The following is a 22,399-nucleotide window of genomic DNA, read 5'->3' as shown; positions in this document are numbered from 1 at the left end:
AAATGACTAAAAACTAAATTGAGAATTGATTTCTTAATAGAAGACAATTTAGCGCTCATGATTATGAGTTTTAATCAGCCCTTCAAATCTGTCCAGATGTTTTCTAATATAATCTTCTCTTGAAGGGGTTCAGGGACGAGCAAACAGGATCTGTGCCCTTAAAGGTTCATCAGTGGATCTGCCCTGCTCAGCTAGAGATCTCACTTCAACCATTAAATGGTACACTGAACACTGGAATGGATCCACAGTCATTCAGGATGAGATCCTTTCAGATGGAAATCGTGTAACGTACAACACGTCTGCTGAACGTCATCCAACTCTAACAATCAATGACCTGAGAGTGAGTGATGCTAATGTTTACTGCTGCATAAAGACTCCAAAAGACACAAAACACTGTGAGTTCATTGGCACTGAACTCCATGTTACAGGTACAGTGGCTGTCAGACAATCTTTATTTTAACTTGACAGACATCAGTATATGAATAAAACTTCACACATCACAATCTCAGACCTGCAGGTGAAGGTGATTCCTTCCACAGAGGGACAGACAGTAACACTGATGTGCAGCACCAGCTGTCCTCTGACTGGAAACCCTGCAGCCTACATCTGGTACAAGAACAGACAGTTTCTCTATCAGGACTGGTCTCCCTGGTACCAGCAGCTGGTCAGCAGTGAGGAGGCAGCCACATACTCCTGTGCTGTCAGAGGCTACGAGGATCTCAGAGCCCCTGAAGTCTCCGTGGGTGAGTCACGTTAAGAAACCTCTTGCCCACCTAACATGTTATACTTTGAACAAAAGCTCAAACATTCATCTGAAACTTGACAAAAATGCTAAATCCTATGCTTTTGTCCAGATTCTGTCACATCGAGCTGCTTCAATGTGACCTATGCCAAAGGGAGGATGTGTTCATATAAGGAGACATCAGAGGATGAACCCTGCTCCATCACATATCCAACAGGTTCTGCTGATTAGATTCATAAAGGTATACACTTTAGCATGCGATAGTAACTGATGGAAATGTTTCTGTTATCTCCTGACAGAAGTACACATTCAAAGGAGTAATATAAGGAAGGGTGTCACACTGACCTGTCACACCAGCTGTCCTCTCATCGACTCCCAAACTGCCTTTTCATGGTACCAAGGTGGATATTTACAAGCACACACTGAGAGTCCATTGTTTTTTCCTTTCCAACTTTCTGATAAAAGCTTCTCGTGTGCTGTAAAAGACCACAAGGATCTGCTCTCTGCTGAAGTCTGTGAGTATGACATGAGTTTAGGTCTGATATAACTTGGCACTGGAACATTTTTGATACTTTGAGTAATGTTCAAACATCGAAGGAGGAGGACAAAATACCAGAAACACCTTTAAATATTATGTAGCAACCACTAAACGAAGGTATTCACCTGCGTCAAATTCATTTATTGGTCATTTATTGAAAATAAATCTCTGTATTTTCTCCTTCATCGAATTGTTTCATGGTTGGAAAGATTTTGTTTGTTTTTCTTTCAGTTTTCTTTCACTAGTATTACTTTCACCACCTCAAGAACAAACTAACAAGACCGAACTCTTTGATGACACACTCTGCCAATCCTTACAGTCATATATCTAAACAGATATTTTTGCTGCTTATGTCCTGACTCATCTATATTTCAGGTCGTGATGATAGGAGCTGTTGGAGGGTGAACTATGTCAGAAGGAGAATCTGTGCCCTGGAAGGCTCCTCAGTTAACATTTCCTCTGAATATTTGCATCCTGAAAACCAGCAGCCAAAGAATACATTTTGGTATAAAGTAAAGAGAAGTAGTGAGGATGGTGATGAAGAGCTGATTGAGGCTGCAGGTCGAGTGGAGTATCATGACAACATGAAGAATCACCACATCCTGAGGATTGGAAATGTGAAGAAGAATGACTCAGGAGAATACAAATTCAGCCTCCAGGAAGAGGACAAGAGACGGAGAGACTCTCTTGGAGTGATACTGATGGTCACAGGTAACAAAAACACAGCTCCTCACCAGCAGCACGCAGCAGACTTCACTCTGAACAAGAGAACTAAAGGCTGAAAAGTTGAACGTCTATAGTTTAGTCTCACTCAAAACTGTTGAATTTTCGGTGCTAGTTCATGTTCGATGTGGAAGTCATGGACTTGCTGTCTCTTTGGTGTAATTTTTGCACTTGTCCTAAAACAGCCTGCAACATATACTATTTAGATGAGGAGAATTTGTTATGAAATACAACTAGTGATCAATCTAACCACCTTTCAGGCCTCAGAGTGAAGCTGCAGCCTGCAGTGGTGTCAGAGGGCCAGAGAGTCACACTGACCTGCATCACCAGCTGCCCTCTGGCCGACAACACAACCTACATCTGGAGCTTGAACGGTCGACCTCTGACCCTGCAAGAGACCCAAAACAAACACCTGGTTCTGGACACGGTCAGCAGTCAGCATGAAGGAAACTACGTCTGTGCTGTCAGCAATGGCAAAAAAAACATTATCTCGAGGGAAAAAACTCTGACTGTCCAAAGTATGAGACAAACAGCAGCAGCTGCTGCAGGAGCCGTTGCTGTTCTGGTAATAATACCCTTCGCTGTCTTCTTATGGATCAGGTGAGCAACACTGTCCTCTGTTTCAAGGTAATGATATTCAAAACCTGATCTGAAATCACTTGACATATTTGTTTGTTTTATAAATCAGAAGAAACAGGTCCTCTGGTGAATCTACAGGAACATCAGACAACACGGAGCAGGTAAAAAAAAAGGATTTATACAATTCTGCTGCATTAAGAAAACATCCCCCTCATCTATCCTGCTTCTCCCCAACGACCATCTTCTTCCAGTCAGGACGGCAGCTTCAACTTGTGCTTATCAGCTTCCTTTCTTTCTCACCTAATCATAACCCTCTGTTTCTGCAGCCTTCTCTTCAGCTTTCCTCAGCTCCTGCACCTGGTCATGTTCCTGCTCCATGCTTTCTCTCGGGTTTTTATTAGTCAGGCTAAATTAACACAACTTAAACACAAGTATCACTGCATCACAACATTTGTACAATATATTAGGCCAATATCAGCCTTTTGTAATTCACTGGATATCAACCAGTCAGGATGTTCACCATTGAGAGGACAGAGCTTTGTCCCTGACTTGAACTATGTCCAGACACTGGTAAAACCTGCTAGATAATATTTTCTTTGCATACTTTTAATGAGACAATAAATGATTACTACGTATAAATTCATCTCTGGGGTAAAATGCTGAATTGTCTTTGTCAATTGAGCTCTAGTTGCTTTTCATGACAGTCCGTTAAAGAATCAGCCAAACATTTGAATGCAACATACGGTAAAATAATGTTTTTGTCTCGTCTTCGCAGCAAAACCAAAGTCCCATGTATGAAAACATCTCAGCTCCATCAACAGAGCAGGACGACCATCACTACAGCAGACTCCACTTCTCTAACGACCACACAGATGCTCTCTACTCCACTCTCGAGTCAATGCCTTCAAACTAAACAAACTTCTGTTGCCAGGGCTCTTTGCAAGAGACCCTCCCCTGATAGATGTAGTGACTACATTAAAGTCAGTATCATAGTAGGAACAGCTGAGTGCAAACACAACAGCGAACACAATGGGAAACTGTCACACTTTCAGGCTACTGATCTCCAGCACCTTTTCAGTTGACTCCATGCTGATGTTGACCACTCATTTCTCCAAAAGTGCTGAGCTTCACGCCAACAAACCTGAGCTCTTTAGGGCGCATCTTAAAATACGAGGAGCGATGCACTTTGCCTGTGTGGGATGCGTGCGGATGTGCAGCCTCGGAGCTGAAAACGAGTACAGCTCAGCATGCAGCGCTGCCTGGAGAAATTTGAGATCAGATTCCATATTTTATTTTAAGAAAAAGGGCCTCATATCAGATTATTTGATGACCCTTATACTGTTAAATTGGACAATTTGAAAGCCCCAGTAGTGACGGGCGAATCAATGTAACAATTAGTAACAAATACAGTGGGGCAAAAAAATATTTAGTCAGCCACCAATTGTGCAAGTTCTCCCACTTAAAAAGATGAGAGAGGCCTGTAATTTTCATCATAGGTACACTTCATCTATGAGAGACAGAATGGGGGGAAAGAATCCAGGAAATCACATTGTTGGATTTTTAATGAATTCATTGGTAAATTCCTCTGTAAAATAAGTATTTGGTCACCTACAAACAAGCAAGATTTCTGGCTCTCACAGACCTGTAACTTCTTCTTTAAGAGGCTCCTCTGTCCTCCACTCGTTACCTGTATTAATGGCACCTGTTTGAACTGGTTATCAGTATAAAAGACACCTGTCCACAACCTCAAACAATCACACTCCAAACTCCACTATGGCCAAGACCAAAGAGCTGTCAAAGGACACCAGAAACAAAATTGTAGACCTGCACCAGGCTGGGAAGACTGAATCTGCAATAGGTAAGCAGCTTGGTGTGAAGAAATCAACTGTGGGAGCAATTATTAGAAAATGGAAGACATACAAGACCACTGATAATCTCCCTTGATCTGGGGCTCCACGCAAGATCTCACCCCGTGGGGTCAAAATGATCACAAGAACGGTGAGCAAAAGTCCCAGAACCACACGGGGGGACCTAGTGAATGACCCGCAGAGAGCTGGGACCAAAGTAACAAAGGCTACCATCAGTAACACACTACGCCACCAGGGACTCAAATCCTGCAGTGCCAGACGTGTCCCCCTGCTTAAGCCAGTACATGTCCAGGCCCGTCTGAAGTTTGCTAGAGAGCATTTGGATGATCCAGAAGAGGATTGGGAGAATGTCATATGGTCAGATGAAACCAAAATAGAACTTTTTGGTAAAAACTTTGGAGGAGAAAGAATGCTGAGTTGCATCCAAAGAACACCATACCTACTGTGAAGCATGGGGGTGGAAACATCATGCTTTGGGTCTGTTTTTCGGCAAAGGGACCAGGACGACTGATCTGTGTAAAGGAAAGAATGAATGGGGCCATGTATCGTGAGATTTTGAGTGAAAACCTCCTTCCATCAGCAAGGGCATTGAAGATGAAATGTGGCTGGGTCTTTCAGCATGACAATGATCCCAAACACACCGCCTGGGCAACGAAGGAGTGGCTTCGTAAGAAGCATTTCAAGGTCCTGGAGTGGCCTAGCCAGTCTCCAGATCTCAACCCCATAGAAAATCTTTGGAGGGAGTTGAAAGTCTGTGTTGCCCAGCGACAGCCCAAAAACATCACTGCTCTAGAGGAGATCTGCATGGAGGAATGGGCCAAAATACCAGCAACAGTGTGTGAAAACCTTGTGAAGACTTACAGAAAACGTTTGACCCCTGTCATTGCCAACAAAGGGTATATAACAAAGTATTGAGATGAACTTTTGTTATTGACCAAATACTTATTTTCCACTATAATTTTCAAATAAATTCTTTAAAAATCAGACAATGTGATTTTCTGGAATTTTTTTTTCTCATTCTGTCTCTCATAGATGAAGTGTACCTATGATGAAAATTACAGGCCTCTCTCATCTTTTTAAGTGGGAGAACTTGCACAATTGGTGGCTGACTAAATACTTTTTTGCCCCACTGTATGTTAAAATCACAGAAAATGTACTGACCAAGATGTGTTTGAATTAATGATTGATGTGTCAATACTAATCTGTCTGGTTGTAACTGAGCACAAGCAAGAGGATTGTGGGAAACAAACAAATGAGAGACACTCAGTTGAGATGCAACAAAACTAAATAAAGTACTATTGTTTAATGGAAATGTGTGTATGTGTTGTGCAGTTTGTGTACAAATGTATTGATCGTGAAAATAATAAACGTCAATGGCATTATTGGTAAATCTGGCACTTAATGGGGATGAAGGTCACACCCATTGTTACTATTACAGTAGTGCACTGAAGTAGACTGAACACCAATGAGTCAATAAACCTCATTTGCAGAGGTCTGCGCTCTACTGAGCACATTTCTGGTCTTCTATGTAGTAAAATCTGATTTAAAAATGACAATTAATGAGAACAGGCTAGTTTAAAATCCACATCAAAGTGAAATATTAACGCCTTGAAACACAAAATAAAGAAATTTAACTTCCCCGTTTTGTTATCTAATATATTTAGATTCATTTTCCTGATGATTTAGGATTTTGCAGTAGTATTGTTTCAGTATCTGTATCGAGATATCGTATCGAAGTCATAATTTTGCGACCGTGAGAACACTGATGGACAGGTGACACGGTATATAATGCGTGGCTTTCAGCAAATAAATAGTTCCCTATGGACATGATCTGTAGTGTATTAAAAGGTCTTCAGTGTTAAGTTGGCAACGTCACAGCTTAAACCAATCCTGATAACGCTGTCGTCTGATGGCCTCACTTCATGCTGCTCTCACTCACTGCTCTCTTAAACACATTGATAACTTACTTTTGCGTGTTGCATAAAGAGCCAAAACATTAAGTAGTAATTTAAAAAGGAAACAGTGACTGTGAGAAAAGACTGAATAAACAGACAATATCATGGAAAAAGAGTAAAATTATCTTCATCTATTACATATTACATAACTATTTCACTTCTTTTCTCACCACTTTTCTGTCTTCACTTAAGGAGGAAGGAAGTCAGGGTTTGATGTCACAACTGCACGCAATTGGCCAAACGCCCTCATGTTGACCAACAGTCCTCTCCAGCCTTTAGGTTGTCAGGGAACATTGTTGATTTCAGCCGCTCGGTCACATTTTGAGTTTCAGTGAATGCAGCAGCTGTTGAGAGGAGGCCAATGGAAACACTTTAATACAATCACCTTTCTGACTACAAACTTAAGGACTACAGCAGCCATGCTGTTGGCAGAAGCTGGATGTGTGTTTATGGGTTTCATCCTGCACATCTCAGGTAGGAATGATTGTTTACCCCCTCTGATTGAATGATGATTAACTTTCAAAAGTATTCTACTTAGTGCATGAGTTAAGTTGTAAAAAAAAGAAAAAAGTTGACTTACTACCAGAATAAAATGACTAAAAACTAAATTGAGAATTGATTTCTTAATAGAAGACAATTTAGCGCTCATGATTATGAGTTTTAATCAGCCCTTCAAATCTGTCCAGATGTTTTCTAATATAATCTTCTCTTGAAGGGGTTCAGGGACGAGCAAACAGGATCTGTGCCCTTAAAGGTTCATCAGTGGATCTGCCCTGCTCAGCTAGAGATCTCACTTCAACCATTAAATGGTACACTGAACACTGGAATGGATTCACATTCATTCAGGATGAGATCCTTTCAGATGGAAATCGTGTAACGTACAACATGTCTGCAGAACGTCATCCAACTCTAACAATCAATGACCTGAGAGTGAGTGATGCTAATGTTTACTGCTGCATAAAGAATCCAAAAGACACAAAACACTGTGGGTTAATTGGCACTGAACTCCATGTTACAGGTACAGTGGCTGTCAGACAATCTTTATTTTAACTTGACAGACATCAGTATATGAATAAAACTTCACACATCACAATCTCAGACCTGCAGGTGAAGGTGATTCCTTCCACAGAGGGACAGACAGTAACACTGATGTGCAGCACCAGCTGTCCTCTGACTGAAAACCCTGCAGCCTACATCTGGTACAAGAACAGACAGTTTCTCTATCAGGACTGGTCTCCCTGGTACCAGCAGCTGGTCAGCAGTGAGGAGGCAGCCACATACTCCTGTGCTATCAGAGGCCGCGAGGATCTCACAGCCCCTGAAGTCTCCGTGGGTGAGTCACGTTAAGAAACCTCTTGCCCGCCTAACATGTTATACTTTGAACAAAAGCTCAAACATTCATCTGAAACTTGACAAAAATGCTAAATCCTATGCTTTTGTCCAGATTCTGTCACATCGAGCTGCTTCAGTGTGACCTATGCCAAAGGGAGGATGTGTTCATATAAGCAGAAATCAGAGGATGAACCCTGCTCCATCACATATCCAACAGGTTCTGCTGATTAGATTCATAAAGGTATACACTTTAGCATGCGATAGTAACTGATGGAAATGTTTCTGTTATCTCCTGACAGAACTACACGTTCAAAGGAGTAATGGAAACAACTTTGTCACACTGACCTGTCACACCAGCTGTCCTCTCATCGACTCCCAAACTGCCTTTTCATGGTACCAAGGTGGATATTTACAAGCGTACACTGTGAGTGCAGTGTTTTTTACTTACCAACCCTCTGATGAAAGCTTCTCCTGTGCTGTAAAAGACCACAAGGATCTGCTCTCTGTTGAAGTCTGTGAGTATGACATGAGTTTAGGTCTGATATAACTTGGCACTGGAACATTTCTGATACTTTGAGTAATGTTCAAACATCGAAGGAGGAGGACAAAATTCCAGAAACACCTTTAAATATTATGTAGCAACCACTAAACGAAGGTATTCACCTGCGTCAGATTCATTTATTGGTCATTTATTGAAAATAAATCTCTGTATTTTCTCCTTCATCGAATTGTTTCATGGTTGGAAAGATTTTGTTTGTTTTTCTTTCAGTTTTCTTTCACTAGTTTTACTTTCACCACCTCAAGAACAAACTAACAAGACCGAACTCTTTGATGACACACTCTGCCAATCCTTACAGTCATATATCTAAACAGATATTCTTGCTGCTTATGTCCTGACTCATCTATATTTCAGGTCGTGATGATAAGAGCTGTTGGAGGGTGAACTATGTCAGAAGGAGAATCTGTGCCCTGGAAGGCTCCTCAGTTAACATTTCCTCTGAATATTTGCATCCTGAAAACCAGCAGCCAAAGAATACATTTTGGTATAAAGTAAAGAGAAGTAGTGAGGATGGTGATGAAGAGCTGATTGAGGCTGCAGGTCGAGTGGAGTATCATGACAACATGAAGAATCACCACATCCTGAGGATTGGAAATGTGAAGAAGAATGACTCAGGAGAATACAAATTCAGCCTCCAGGAAGAGGACAAAGGACGGAGAGACTCTCTTGGAGTGATACTGATGGTCACAGGTAACAAAAACACAGCTCCTCACCAGCAGCATGCAGCAGACTTCACTCTGAACAAGAGAACTAAAGGCTGAAAAGTGAAAAGTGTCTGGCTCAGTTTCACTCAACACTGGCTAGTTCATGGCGGTGCCATTTTTGCACTTGTCCTAAAACAGTCTGGACGTTTTGGCAAATAATGAAAAACAATGTGCAGCACGTCATATTTTAGACATAAAAATTTGTTATGAACTGCAACTAGTGATCAGTGTAAACATCTTATAGGTCTGAAAGTGAAGTTCACTCCCTCTTCAGTGGTGACAGAGGGCCAGAGAGTCACAGTGACCTGCAGTACCAGCTGTCCTCTGCCCCACAACACAAACTACATCTGGTACTTGAACGGTCGACCTCTGAACCTGCAAGAGACCCAAAACAAACACCTGGTTCTGGATCCAGTCGGCAGTCAGCATGCAGGAAACTACATCTGTGCTGTCAAAACCCACAACATCAGCTCCTGTGAAAAGTCTCTCACTGTCCAAAGTAAAGCAGTAAAATGGACAGCAGCAGCAGCAGCAGCAGCAGGAGGCGTAGCTCTTCTCCTGGTGATAATACCCCTCGCTGTGTTTTTGTGGATAAGGTGAGCATCACTGTGCTTCTGAATCTGAACCTCCCGACCTGAAATGACTTATTCATTAATATCTTTATTCATTTCACTAAGCAGAAGAAAGAGGACTTCCAGTCAATCTCCTACAACTGAAACATCAGGCAACGTTGAACAGGTAAAGATGAACTAAAAAACACACATAGGAGGACCAAAATTTGTTACAGTTTAATGTGAAGTGATAGTTTGTCTTCTGCCCACATCAGCTAAACCTTGGTACAGCGCATGACGAGCTCTCAGATCAGCCAAGAGAGCAGGATGATCTTCACTACAGCAGAGTTCACTTCACAAAGAACCAGACTGATCCTCTCTACTCCACCGTCCCGCCGCAGCAGTCCAAACAGCAGGAGGATGTGCACTACGCTGTTGTCAACCTCAGACAAAACACGAGTCCTGAGTGAACATCTGCTGTCATTACATCTGATTCAGACTCTACTTTGCCCCCCTGCTGATGAAGACGTGTACAGTAAACTCACATGCCGATGATGGCGCCCTCTAGAGGACCCCCCCCCCCCCCGCAACAGCTTAGAGCAGAGACAGCACTCAGGTGTTTCCTGTTACTTTTCCCATCTATGTGTTTGTTAGAGGTCCTGAACCTCTGCTCTTTATTTCCCAGCTCCCATCTACTGAATAAATCTCCATAAAGTTGGAAAGTGTTGTGTGCTTTGAGACATTTAAGAGACATTTCTGACATTTCTTCCCATATTCATATCCTTGGGGAAAAAAGGGTGGCAATTTTTTTTTTTTTTTACCAATTTAAGACTGAACTCTGGACAGAACCTTCTGTGGACCAGGTTAAGTTTGCAGCAAGGAAGTGCACCAGGCTTTGAAGCCTTTTGTACTTAGTGGCCGAACCGTAAAGTTACAACAACGTCCATCCCGTGACGTCATGGCGTCCAAAAGACTTTGTTTCATAGACTTACACTGCAAAAGAGATGTCTGTAAATCAGCAGATAGATTGTTTCGTGAGCCAAAACCCTGTGAGTCGTTTCACCATCAGAATTTGATCCAGTCAGTGCGACATAACATTTGGAAAGTCTAGAAGAGCAAAACAATGAAATCATTTTCTGCATTCAAATTAGCAGGCCCAAGATGCTAATATGCATATGGGCCCAACGATCCAGGAATTTTTACAGCAGGGAAGTTTACCTATATTAGCTTCATGCACCACTGAGCAACTTTCATAGGAATGAACAGAGACCTGTCTCCAACGCTGCTTCCAGTTCTCTTTATACATCGATGCTCTACGCCAGGATGCAACAGCTGTCTCCTTGTCACAGGCCTCACTAAATTGCACCTGGCCTGTCCATCAAGCTGCTTTACATCATCTGATTACTCACAGAGATCGCAAATCTATTTGTGTGGCGTTTAGTGCACAGGCAGCTTTTTGAATCATGCAAATATGCCATTAATCAACTCATTAACTGCAACCCCACTAATTGATCACTGTTGAAACTGTTTTGGTTCAGCCTGGTTAAAGGAAAGTGAGCCGGCTGCTTCGTGCAGCTTTCTGCCTAACATGTTTTTAACCATAAACATTCAAAATAACACTTCCTTTTTCAGTGACCTAACTTCCTGCAACTGTTACACTGATCTTTTTCATAAATAAATTCATATAATGCTGGTTGGCATGTTGCCAAGACTCAGAATATAGAGGCTTCACTTCTTTCTTCCTCTTACTAAGAATTTTAGCCTTTAAAGGAAGGAAGTGATGTTTCGATGTTTGCAATCTACCTGCCCTCACAATGACTAACAATTCACATTAGTGTTTAGGTTGTAAGCAAACTGCTGGTTTACGTTTCATGGATGCACCAGCTGTAATTTAGCCAATCTTAACGCTGTTATACAATCAACTTTCTGACTATAAACTTCAGGCCTACAGCAGCCATGTTGTTGGCAGAAGCTGGATGTGTGTTTATAGGTTTCATCTTGCACATCTCAGGTATGAATGATTGTTTATCCCCTCTGATTGAATGATGATTAACTTTAAGTATTTCAAAGTTATTCTACTTCGTGCATGAGTTAAGTTGTAAAAAAAAAAAAAAAAAAGTTGAGTGTTTATCCCTTTATATGATAATTAAAATAAAATCATTTTATAAAAAATGCTCCTAAGAGTCAAATTGCAAAAAAGAATTGTTATTGAATTTATATAATTGAACAGAAAAGACAATTTAGCTTTAAAGATTATGACCTGTAATAATCAGCTTTTCAAATGCTATTAATCTGTCCAGATGTTTTCTGATAAAATCTTCTCTTAAAGGGGTTCAGGGACGAGCAAACAGGATCTGTGCCTTAAAAGGTTCGTCAGTGAATCTGCCCTGCTCAGCAAGAGGTCCCGCTTCAAATACGAAATGGTACACTGTGCACAGGAATGGCCTCACGTGTGCTCAAAATGAGATCTTCTCAGATGGAAATCGTGTAACGTACAACATGTCTGAAAGTCACTCACCTCTCACAATTAATGATCTGAGAGATAGTGATGCTAAACATTACTGCTGCAAACAAACGACTGAAGACACAAGTCACTGCTGGCAAAGTGAAATTCAGCTCAATGTTTCAGGTACAATAGCTGTCAGTAATTATTTATTCTTGCTAGAATTACTTTAAGAATCCTAATAAACCTAGTAGAATAAGAAATCTTATTTTATTCTCCATCATGTCAGACCTGCAGGTGAAGGTGATTCCTTCCACAGAGGGACAGACAGTAACACTGATGTGCAGCACCAGCTGTCCTCTGACTGAAAACCCTGCAGCCTACATCTGGTACAAGAACAGACAGTTTCTCTATCAGGACTGGTCTCCCTGGTACCAGCAGCTGGTCAGCAGTGAGGAGGCAGCCACATACTCCTGTGCTGTCAGAGGCTACGAGGATCTCAGAGCCCCTGAAGTCTCCGTGGGTGAGTCACAACATTACGCATCTTATGTAACAAAAAACTAAGCCTGTGAAAAACTGACTAAACACACAAAATGCTGTTTTCTGTCCAGATTCTGTCACATCGAGCTGCTTCAGTGTGACCTATGCTAAAGGGAGGATGTGTTCATATAAGCAGACATCAGAGGATAAACCCTGCTCCATCACATATCCCAGAGGTGACATTTCTATATTATAATCTATTTATTTTTCACAATAGCGATCTATTTCAGTCAGTATTTAATCTTATGTTTGTGTTTTGTTTCTTTATTTTCACTTATTTAACCACATGATCCAGCTGTCTGTACAAATCAGTTTTGAAATGAAATGAAAAGTGTATTGATCATCTTCCAACAGAAGTACATGTTCAAAGGACTACGCTACCACTGGTACTGACCTGTACCACCAGCTGTCCTCTGACTGACCTTAAAACTGTCTATAGGTGGAACCCCAACACGTTTTCAGTTTTCCCCTCTGATAAAAGCTTCTCCTGCGCTGTAAAAGGCTTCGAGGACCTGCTGTTTGATGAAGTCTGTGAGTATGAGCCCATTAACGTAACGCACTGTGTGGTGTTTTCACTTAGTTTGGTGTCAAAACTGTAAAAATGCATTAAAGGCAATAAGACATATAATGATGTAACCAATGTTGCAGCATCGTAGGTAGAGATAAAATAAGAGACACTCTGATCAGTTTAATGCATTTGCCCTGAATTAAGTTCTATGGATTGGCTTTTAATAAAGTATTTGTTTCAATCTAGAATTCAATCAATTTTTACGAGTATGGAAAATTATTTTATGTTTTCCTGTTTTTCTTGTTATCAAATCACTAATGAAATTCAGTCAGAGATCAGTCAGCTATTCTTTTGATTCTGAATGCATGTTGGTGCATGTGAGGAGCAGGTCATGACGTACTGTGAATCAACAAAAGAGTAAAACAGAGAAAAGACTTATTTTTTGTCTTATTTTCCATCTCAAGCCTCAACGTTTCCTCTAAAACACTATTGTTAGTCTCTTGTCTATAGTTCAGGTACTAATGACATGTCTACTACAAAGTGGACATCCATTTAAAATATTATCTCAAGAAACTTAAGAAGTTATTTAAACTGCCTCTTGTCTTTCATCTATATTCCAGGTACTCAGAAGAAGAGTTGCTGGAGTGTGAATTACGTCAGCAGGAGAATCTGTGCCCTGCAGGGCTCCTCAGTGAACATCTCAAGTAGATACTCCCATCCTGGCAATGACAGGCCCAAGTCTAAAGTATGGTATAAAATGAAGAGAGGCAGTGATGATGAGGATGATGCTGAAGAGGTGCTTCAGGCTGCAGGCCGTGAGGAGTATCATGACAACACGAGGAACCTCCACATCCTGAGGATTAAACATGTGCAGAAAACTGACTCAGCAGAATACATGTTCAGACTCCAACAACAATATGGAGGATGGAAACAGTCTGTATTTCCTGGAGTGACTTTGGTTGTCACAGGTAATTCTGTAGAATAAACACAGAGCAGATACCACCACTGTCATTGTCTACAAACAGGAACCAGAAGGACAGACTACAGCAGGGGTGTCCAAACTTTTTTCACTGAGGGCCACATACAGAAAAACATACAAAGGTCTGGGCCACTCACTAGAAGTGAGCTATGCTGCTAACTTTAATCCACTAGAGGTGATGTATATCGCCTCACCTCTAGTGGATTAAAGTTGGCAAAATCAGTCAAATGTAGGTAAATTCTGCTTGATAACTGAATATGATTCAAGAAAAAAACAGCCTTTCCATTAGTGGGCTTTCATTTATCAGTTGTGGTACAAGTTGGTCTTTGCCTTGTAGGCTCTTGTTCAGTGTTTCAGTGTTCACCCTCCGCCCCCCCCCACCCCCACCCAGCACCAGCATCAGAGAGGGAAGCTTGAAAGAGCCCTGGTGCTTGAATCAACAGTCTTACCTCCACTTTCTTGCCCCTCGGTGGACACCGTAGATTCCTTTGCGCTCGCCTGTCCCAGCTGGAGCCCCATCCGTCATACCTCCACACAGCTCGTCCCATTTAAGTCCCATCATGCCAACTGCATCTGGCACAGCTTCAAAAACATCCTCACCCGTCGTGGTGCTCTTTAGACTGCTAACATCAAGCAGCTCCTCCGTAATGCAGAAGTGATCTTCATTAGTTATTAGCTGTGTTCTCATCGCACACTGCGTCTGAAACTTTCTACACTCACTTGCTCTCTTACGTTTCCTTCATTCCACCATTTTGGGTCACCTGTAGCACATTTCTTCTTCAGTTACTCATTTTATAGAGAAGCTGCCTCATTCAAGACAGTTACTCCACCTAGTGGTGAGACTAAGAAATACAATACAGTCCAGCACAAGTTTCATGTGTGTGGGCCGTATTACAATACATTTTTAGAATTTCCTGCAGGCCAATGAAAATTGGACCATGGGCCGCAGTTGGCCCGCAGGCCGTAGTTTGGACACCCCTGGACTACAGTGGTTCTTTGGTTTGTATTTTCTTCCTAGAATGTGCACATGCACAGCTGACTTTTTGTGCAGCTCAGCTCCACTCACTACTGCTGGAGCATGTTTCCAGTATTCTGAGGCTGGCTGATGTTTCATAGGCGACAGTGAAGGAGGGGCTGTCTGTGTAATGCGGTCTCAAAAATAATTGTCCTGTCACAGTAGCAAACATGGCACAGACCTGGCGAGATGTTGCTATGTCACCTCACTTCGCACAGACAGTTTGATTAAATGTGGACGGTTGGGCACATGAAGCATGTGGCTTAGCACCAGAGATCAGGGTTTGCATCCCATCTCCTCTCTCTCTCCCAGCCGGCATTAGTAATAAGTGATCTTTGTCTCAATAATTTAGCTTTTCTTACCTTGTATTAACAGAAAAAATCAAAATGAGTGACATTTTGTCGTTTAACAACCTTTCATTTATGTTTGACTACATTTACTGACACATCAAATCATCTTTCAGGCCTCAGAGTGAAGCTGCAGCCTGCAGTGGTGACAGAGGGCCAGAGAGTCACACTGACCTGCATCACCAGCTGCCCTCTGGCCGACAACACAACCTACACCTGGAGCTTGAACGGTCGACCTCTGACCCTGCAAGAGACCCAAAACAAACACCTGGTTCTGGACCCGGTCAGCAGTCAGCATGCAGGAAACTACGTCTGTGCTGTCAGCAATGGCAAAAAAAACATTATCTCGAGGGAAAAAACTCTGACTGTCCAAAGTATGAGACGAACAGCAGCAGCTGCTGCAGGAGCCGTTGCTGTTCTGGTAATAATACCCTTCGCTGTCTTCTTATGGATCAGGTGAGCAACACTGTCCTCTGTTTCAAGGTAATGATATTCAAAACCTGATCTGCTTCATTTATTCATGTATACATTCATTTCACTAACCAGAAGAAAGAGGTCGTCATCTCAGTCTCCTAATACAGAAGCAACGGACAATGTGGAGCAGGTAAAAATTCATTTTCCTTTATCAACACTATGAGGTATCTATGAGGTCTCCAACTGATTACTGTACTGTAAATACTAAGCCCCCATAACAAAGTCATCCAGTTTTCAGTGCAGAGGTTTAGTGCACCACGATGTAAACTGAAATTATTTGTCTTGCCTTTTCATCAGCTAAACCCTGGTCCTGTGTATGAAAACCTGTCAGCTCAGCCAGCAGAGCAGGAAGAACATCAGTACAGCAGAGTCCACTTCTCTAAGACCCAGACAGATCCCATTTACTCCACCGTCCAACCACATCAGCCCAGAGTTTGAACTGTGCTATGAATTCCACGTATGATGTTTGTAGATTCAAAAGATCATTTTGCAAGCCAAACAGAAAGTGTTTTTTATTATTTCACTGCACCTTGGAAGTAGGTGAGGTAGTGCAGCACATCCATACTCTTTTTCTACACAACGAACAAACAGAGTTTGAGCAACACTGAAAATCCTTCATTAAGTTTTATTGACAGGTGAAAAGCAACAGATTATATTCCTCACTCATCCTGTTACTACCAAATCAAATAATGGCCTTCACACACCTGACAACCGCCTACCTGAAAGAGTAATCCCCAAAAATCATTTATCATGTATAACTGCTATAACTGTTAAAAAGCTTTCTGTAAACACTCTCAAAAACATGTTATGCCATTGATGTCCTGCTGTGTATTAAAAGATCAAGATCAACTCAGACGGCTCCACATTTCTCTGCTCCCAGTCTGCCAACTCTGACAATGTTGTGATTAAAAAATATATGTTTTCCATGTGACATGGAATAACTCCTGTACTACAGAGATCCCTCACTAGAGGTCTCCTTATTAATACAATGGCAATGAGGAAGGAAATGAGTAAAGCTTGTCTGTCAGCTGCCCTCACACTAATCAACAGTCCATTCAGTCTCCGTAAGAAGACTGCTGTTGATTTTGACCATTTTCTTTATATTCTTTATGAACACAGAGGTGGTTATACGGCTGTTTATCTATACAGTCAACTTTATGATTAGAAACTGAACGACTGCAACAGTCATGTTGTTAACAGAAGCTGGATGTGCGTTTATGTGTTTCATTCTGTACATGTCAGGTATGTATGACTTTTTTTTTTTTGCTCATAATATAGTGATAATTAACTAAAAACCATAGTGTAGGAGTTAAGGTGCAGACAAATTGTAGGAAATTTCAAATTGACTTGCAACAATATAGAATGTTGGATATTAGCTATAGTACAAGGATTTCACTTATTCTGTTTAATTCAGATGTTCAGTAATCAGTTTGATCCTTTACAGTGTAATACTATTATCATTGGCCGATTGGTATAGAGAATGACCACTATGAGAAGTATGAATCTGACCAGATGCTATCTTTTGTTAAAGGGGTTAATGGCGGAGCAAACAGGATGTGTGCCTTAAAAGGTTCATCTGTGCATCTGCCCTGCTCAGCTGAACATCCCACTTCAACAATGAAATGGTACACTGTGCACTGGAATGGATCTGTACCTGTGCAGAGTGAGCTCTGTGCGGATGAAAGTCATGTATCGTACAACATGTCTGCAGAGAGTAACTTCACGCTGACAATCAGAGATCTAAGACAGAGCGATGCAAAATCATACTGCTGCAGGGAAACTACTGGCAAAGCAGAAAAGTGCCAGAAAAGCCCTATAAAGCTCGATGTTGCAGGTCGGCACAAATTTATGACTAATCTATTCATTTAGGAATCATAAAGGAGTGAACTCTCATTTATTCTCCATCATGTCAGACCTGCAGGTGAAGGTGATTCCTTCCACAGAGGGACTGACAGTAACACTGATGTGCAACACCAGTTGTCCTCTGACTGAAAACCCTGTAGTCTACATCTGGTACAAGAACAGACAGTTTCTCTATCAGGACTGGTCTCCCTGGTACCAGCAGCTGGTCAGCAGTGAGGAGGCAGCCACATACTCCTGTGCTGTCAGAGGCTACGAGGATCTCAGAGCCCCTGAAGTCTCCGTGGGTGAGTCACAACGTTATGCATCTTATGTAACAAAAAACTAAGCCTGTGAAAAACTGTGACTAAAAATGCAAAAATGCCGTATTTCTGTCCAGATTCTGTCACATCGAGCTGCTTCAGTGTGACCTATGCTAAAGGGAGGATGTGTTCATATGAGCAGACATCAGAGGATGAACCCTGCTCCATCACATATCCCAGCGGTGACAAACAAACACCATTAATGCCTTTTAAATCATATTTTCTTCCAATTTGTATTTTATTACAAGCACAATAACCAGGTTTAGGCATTCTCTCTTTCTGGTTTAACAAAGTGTTGAGCTTATCATTTCTGTAATCAATTTTTAAATGTGTCTAATTTGTCATCTTCAAAATAGAAGTACAGGTTCAAAGGACTCCTGGATCCACACCAGACCATGTCAGACTGACCTGTAACACCAGCTGTCCTCCGACTGCCTTGGTATGGTATAAGAACAGAAACTTAGACGGGCAGCATGATAAGTTTGTGGTTCCCAACACCTCTGCTGACAGCTTCTCCTGTGCTGTAACAGGCCATGAGGATCTGCACTCTGCTGAAGTCTGTGAGTATGGACCAACTTCTGGTCTGTTACAACTTATAAAATGGGACATTTGTCTTGATGGGCAAAAGGCTGTGAGAAGTAGAATGATTTTACTACCGTGTTTGGCCTGCTGTGATGTATGTCAGTGGACACTTTTTGCTACTCCTGTTGAAATATCAGGACTCAGGACAAAGTCAGGACTCTGATGCAGAGACAGTAGTGATGAAACATCAGTCTGTTTGTACCATTAAAGGCTGTGAATGAATCTGTGTGCTTCAGTCCCTTCTGTCCTCTGGAAGTTCTCTGCTCGCGGCCTGAGAAGCACCTGATTTTAGTTAAGTTTTGCTGGAAGATATGCAGAGGAACCTGTTTCATTACTTAGTGAAGTGAAGTGAAACCGCCACTTGTATTTCATCTATGCTTCAGGTGCTGAGGATGGCAACTGTTGGAGGGTGCATTATGTCAGCAGGAGAATCTGTGCCATGCAAGGTACTTCAGTGAACATTTCAAGCCAATACTCGCATCCCAAGAACCAGAATGAAGAGCTGAAATTATGGTATAAAATAAAGTGGAGTGGGAAGGAAAAGGCTGAAGAGCTAATTAAGGCTGCGGGTCATATTGAGTATCTAGAACTCAAGGAGAACCACCACATCCTGAGAATTAAAAACCTGAAGGAAACTGACTCAGCAGGATACATATTCAAACTCCAGAAAAATGACAAAGGATGGGAACAGTCTAATTTTCCTGGAGTGACTTTGGTCGTCACAGGTAACTCTCTAAATATATCTTTGTAAAGTGAATTATTTACCTCTACATTCTGTACTACCAGCAGCCACCACACAGAAAGGGCAGCATTTCAGTGATCAGTGTGTCAGTTCAAATTATTCAACAATCAAACTCAATTTACTAACTTTGTCTAAAATTAGAAGAGCTGCATTCAGTCTATTGTTTTTTTTAGTGTGTTTTTAAGGTTGGGATGAGTGGTTGGATGTACAACACCTACAACTTTGGCACTAAAGATCGTAGTTCACATTATTGCTCATACAAACAGAAAATAAGGGTTATTTTTAGTATGAAGGTGGTCTGTCTCTAGCCTTAACTAACTAGACCTTAACCTTAAGCAGACCTTAACACCAGGGTAGCAGATCAGGAGTCTTTTTGCCTTTGTGAGATCACATGTCTCTTCTACATTTACTGACTAACCATCTCACAGGTCTGAAAGTGAAGTTCACTCCCTCTTCAGTGGTGTCAGAAGGCCAGAGAGTCACAGTGACCTGCAGTACCAGCTGTCCTCTCACCCACAACACAAACTACATCTGGTACTTGAACGGTCAACCTCTGACCCTGCAAGAGACCCAAAACAAACACCTGGTTCTGGATCCAGTCGGCAGTCAGCATGCAGGAAACTACTTCTGTGCTGTCAAAACTCTCCCAAACATCACGTCTCGTGAAAAAACTCTCACGGTCCAAAGTATCACAGGAAAATGGACACCAGCAGCAGCTGCAGGAATCTGTGCTGCTCTCGTTCTAATACCGATCGCTGTCTTCTGGTGCATTAGGTGAGCATCGTTGTCCCATCAAAGACATTCAGATACTTACACTGTATCACCCATTCATTTTTTAATTCACTCATTTCCCTAACCAGAAGAAAGAGGACGTCCGGTCGATCTCCTAGAACTGAAACCTCAGACAAATCGGAGCAGGTAAAGAAAAGAATTTGAATGATTTTACTAAATTAGAAAAATTCGACCATATATATATATATATATATACACGTCTAGTTTTTCTACATTAATTGCATGAAATAGTGTTGCATGAGCAAGGGATGCAATTCATTTGGATGTTTTAATTAATCTGTGCACATATTTATTTCATGTGCGCATTTCAATGAATTTGTGTTCATGTTTCAAGTAATTCGTGTGCACATTGGACAGTATTTCATGTGCTTAATGTAGTAGAACATATAGTAGACCTTAATATATAAATATTTTTCTCTCTATGGCTCCATACAGAACTGCTCACTCACAAATAATATTTTTTGTCTCACTAAAATCCAATCATTATTATTGAATGATCTACCTGCTGTGTTGTGCTAACCCTCCCATCCAGCTGAGCTCTGGTTGGAATCATTTTATACTGCTTTGCCTAAGAAGATCAGTCAGTAAAATGATATCATTTCTTTTGTCTCTTTACCAGCTAAACCTTGATCCCGTGTACGATGAGATCCCAGCTCAAACAACAGAGGAGGGTGATGTTTACTATAGCGGAGTCCCCTTCACTTCCAACCTCACAGATCCTCTCTACTACACAGTCAGGCCTCATCAGCCCCAAGAACAAGAGCACGTCCCCTACGCTGTTGTCAGCCTCAGACCAAACATGACCCCCGCCTGTGTCTAGGGGCGGCCCTGTTTTGTCTGTCTCTTCCTCTCTCTGGGTGTGGTTGTGTGTTGAGTGGAGACGGCTGTGTGGGTCACCTGCACTTAATCATCCACCTTCTATTTAAGACTGGTTCGGACATCCACTCATCGCCAGAATGTTGAGTCAACTACAAACTCCCTGACCAGCCTCTTGTCCCGCCGAAGAGGATTTGCAGCCCACTCCAGCCAAACCAGCTCCTCTGGCCTCCACATGCCCTTGCTGGGCTCTGATTGCCCAGACAAGCCCCTGAGACTCGGCAGCTTAGCTGTCCGCTTTGTGTTGTGTTACATACCGGCCCTCTGCCATTAATTCTTAGTTTGGTTTTCTTTTGGTTTCAGTTGACAGTGGCAGCCTCAGTATTTTAATTCCCTCACAACCCTTATGGTTGTGCTAGTTGGTGTCTTCTGTTCTGTCAGTACACACTGTAAATAAACCTGTTTAGATTTTGGAATTGGGTCTGTGTTTTGTGTCTTGTGTTTTTTGGGTCCTCTGACTAGCCGTGACAATTATAGAGCTTCTAACAGGTTCATGATATCTTAGACGTCACAATAAAAACCATTGAAACCGGCCAATGTAATATTTTATGTTTTCTGCTGGACTGGGTCTCACTGACTAATTGCTAACTATTTATTATAATATTTAATATTACTTTTGTATGTTTTGTTTCTGAATGCAGCTGTACACCTAAATAACCTTAGATGAGTGTCAGCACACAGTATAATTGCTAACATGGCTGCTCTGTGTTTCTGGGAGTGAAATGCTCGTTGAAGTACACTTGGCCTGTTGGATTTACATGAAGGTGCAACCATCTATTTATTCAAGATCTACTCCCTTCACTCTACAAACACAGCATCAAACTTTTGGTTGTCGAACCTTTTTAAATGAAGTTGAATCCGTTATCTTGTGCTCTGAATTGTTTAATGGCTACATTAACCAGTTAATCAAATAGGGAAGTAATTACACTCAGCTTGACTTAAATAAAAAGCAATATTTAGGCCAAAGTGTGGCTGCTACAACAAAGGAACAAACAAGTCATGGACAGGAGTTTAGTCCATATTAATATATTTTATTACCATACCAGTATACACTTCAGAAATTAATCCAAATACAAAAAACATAGGAAATGATTTGTGACCTAGTTTATGTTGTGCAAGTAGCAATGGGTCTTCTGTTTCTTTGTTTTTCAAGTAGGTTAAAAATTCAAGTCTAGTTTCAAGTCAGGTTATGACAGCACATGCTAAATTTGTGGTCAAGACACCTACACAGTAGACCGAGGCAGCGTGCTAACAAGGTTACCGGGAGGATGTGAAGTGTAGTATTGTGTTTAAGGTCAGTATAAATAACGTATACAGTGAAGGCATGAAAGTGTGTGGTGGGGAAAAAGAAAGGAAACGGTACAAATGTGGGTCACACACAGACACAC

The 22,399-nt window shown here is 41.6% G+C and overlaps 3 protein-coding genes across 3 annotated transcripts; all 3 read left to right on the top strand.

Moving 5' to 3' along the window:
• Positions 1 to 7,507: 7,507 nt before the first annotated feature.
• Positions 7,508 to 10,836, top strand: LOC139198911 (cell adhesion molecule CEACAM1-like). Its single transcript, XM_070827894.1, has 7 exons — positions 7,508 to 7,738; positions 7,850 to 7,954; positions 8,037 to 8,252; positions 8,651 to 8,986; positions 9,245 to 9,596; positions 9,678 to 9,738; positions 9,827 to 10,836. The coding sequence occupies exons 1-7, from the start codon at positions 7,555 to 7,557 to the stop codon at positions 10,019 to 10,021; spliced, it is 1,449 nt and encodes a 482-aa protein (XP_070683995.1). The 5' UTR covers positions 7,508 to 7,554; the 3' UTR covers positions 10,022 to 10,836.
• A 1,321-nt stretch (positions 10,837 to 12,157) lies between these two features.
• Positions 12,158 to 21,339, top strand: LOC139199058 (uncharacterized). The gene is made up of 8 exons (XM_070828069.1): positions 12,158 to 12,180; positions 12,284 to 12,517; positions 12,606 to 12,710; positions 18,376 to 18,579; positions 18,985 to 19,326; positions 19,772 to 20,117; positions 20,204 to 20,261; positions 20,755 to 21,339. Exons 2-8 carry the CDS (start codon positions 12,334 to 12,336, stop codon positions 20,953 to 20,955), a joined length of 1,440 nt encoding a protein of 479 aa, XP_070684170.1. The 5' UTR covers positions 12,158 to 12,180; positions 12,284 to 12,333; the 3' UTR covers positions 20,956 to 21,339.
• Positions 13,672 to 16,706, top strand: LOC139199059 (cell adhesion molecule CEACAM21-like). The gene is made up of 4 exons (XM_070828070.1): positions 13,672 to 14,010; positions 15,500 to 15,839; positions 15,930 to 15,987; positions 16,155 to 16,706. The coding sequence occupies exons 1-4, from the start codon at positions 13,800 to 13,802 to the stop codon at positions 16,293 to 16,295; spliced, it is 750 nt and encodes a 249-aa protein (XP_070684171.1). The 5' UTR covers positions 13,672 to 13,799; the 3' UTR covers positions 16,296 to 16,706.
• Positions 21,340 to 22,399: the final 1,060 nt, after the last annotated feature.

Source organism: Pempheris klunzingeri, chromosome 3, assembly GCF_042242105.1.
Source record: "Pempheris klunzingeri isolate RE-2024b chromosome 3, fPemKlu1.hap1, whole genome shotgun sequence".
NCBI lineage: Eukaryota > Metazoa > Chordata > Actinopteri > Acropomatiformes > Pempheridae > Pempheris > Pempheris klunzingeri.
The sequence above is the reverse complement of the archived record's forward strand: the minus strand, read 5'-3'. Positions and strand labels throughout refer to the sequence as shown.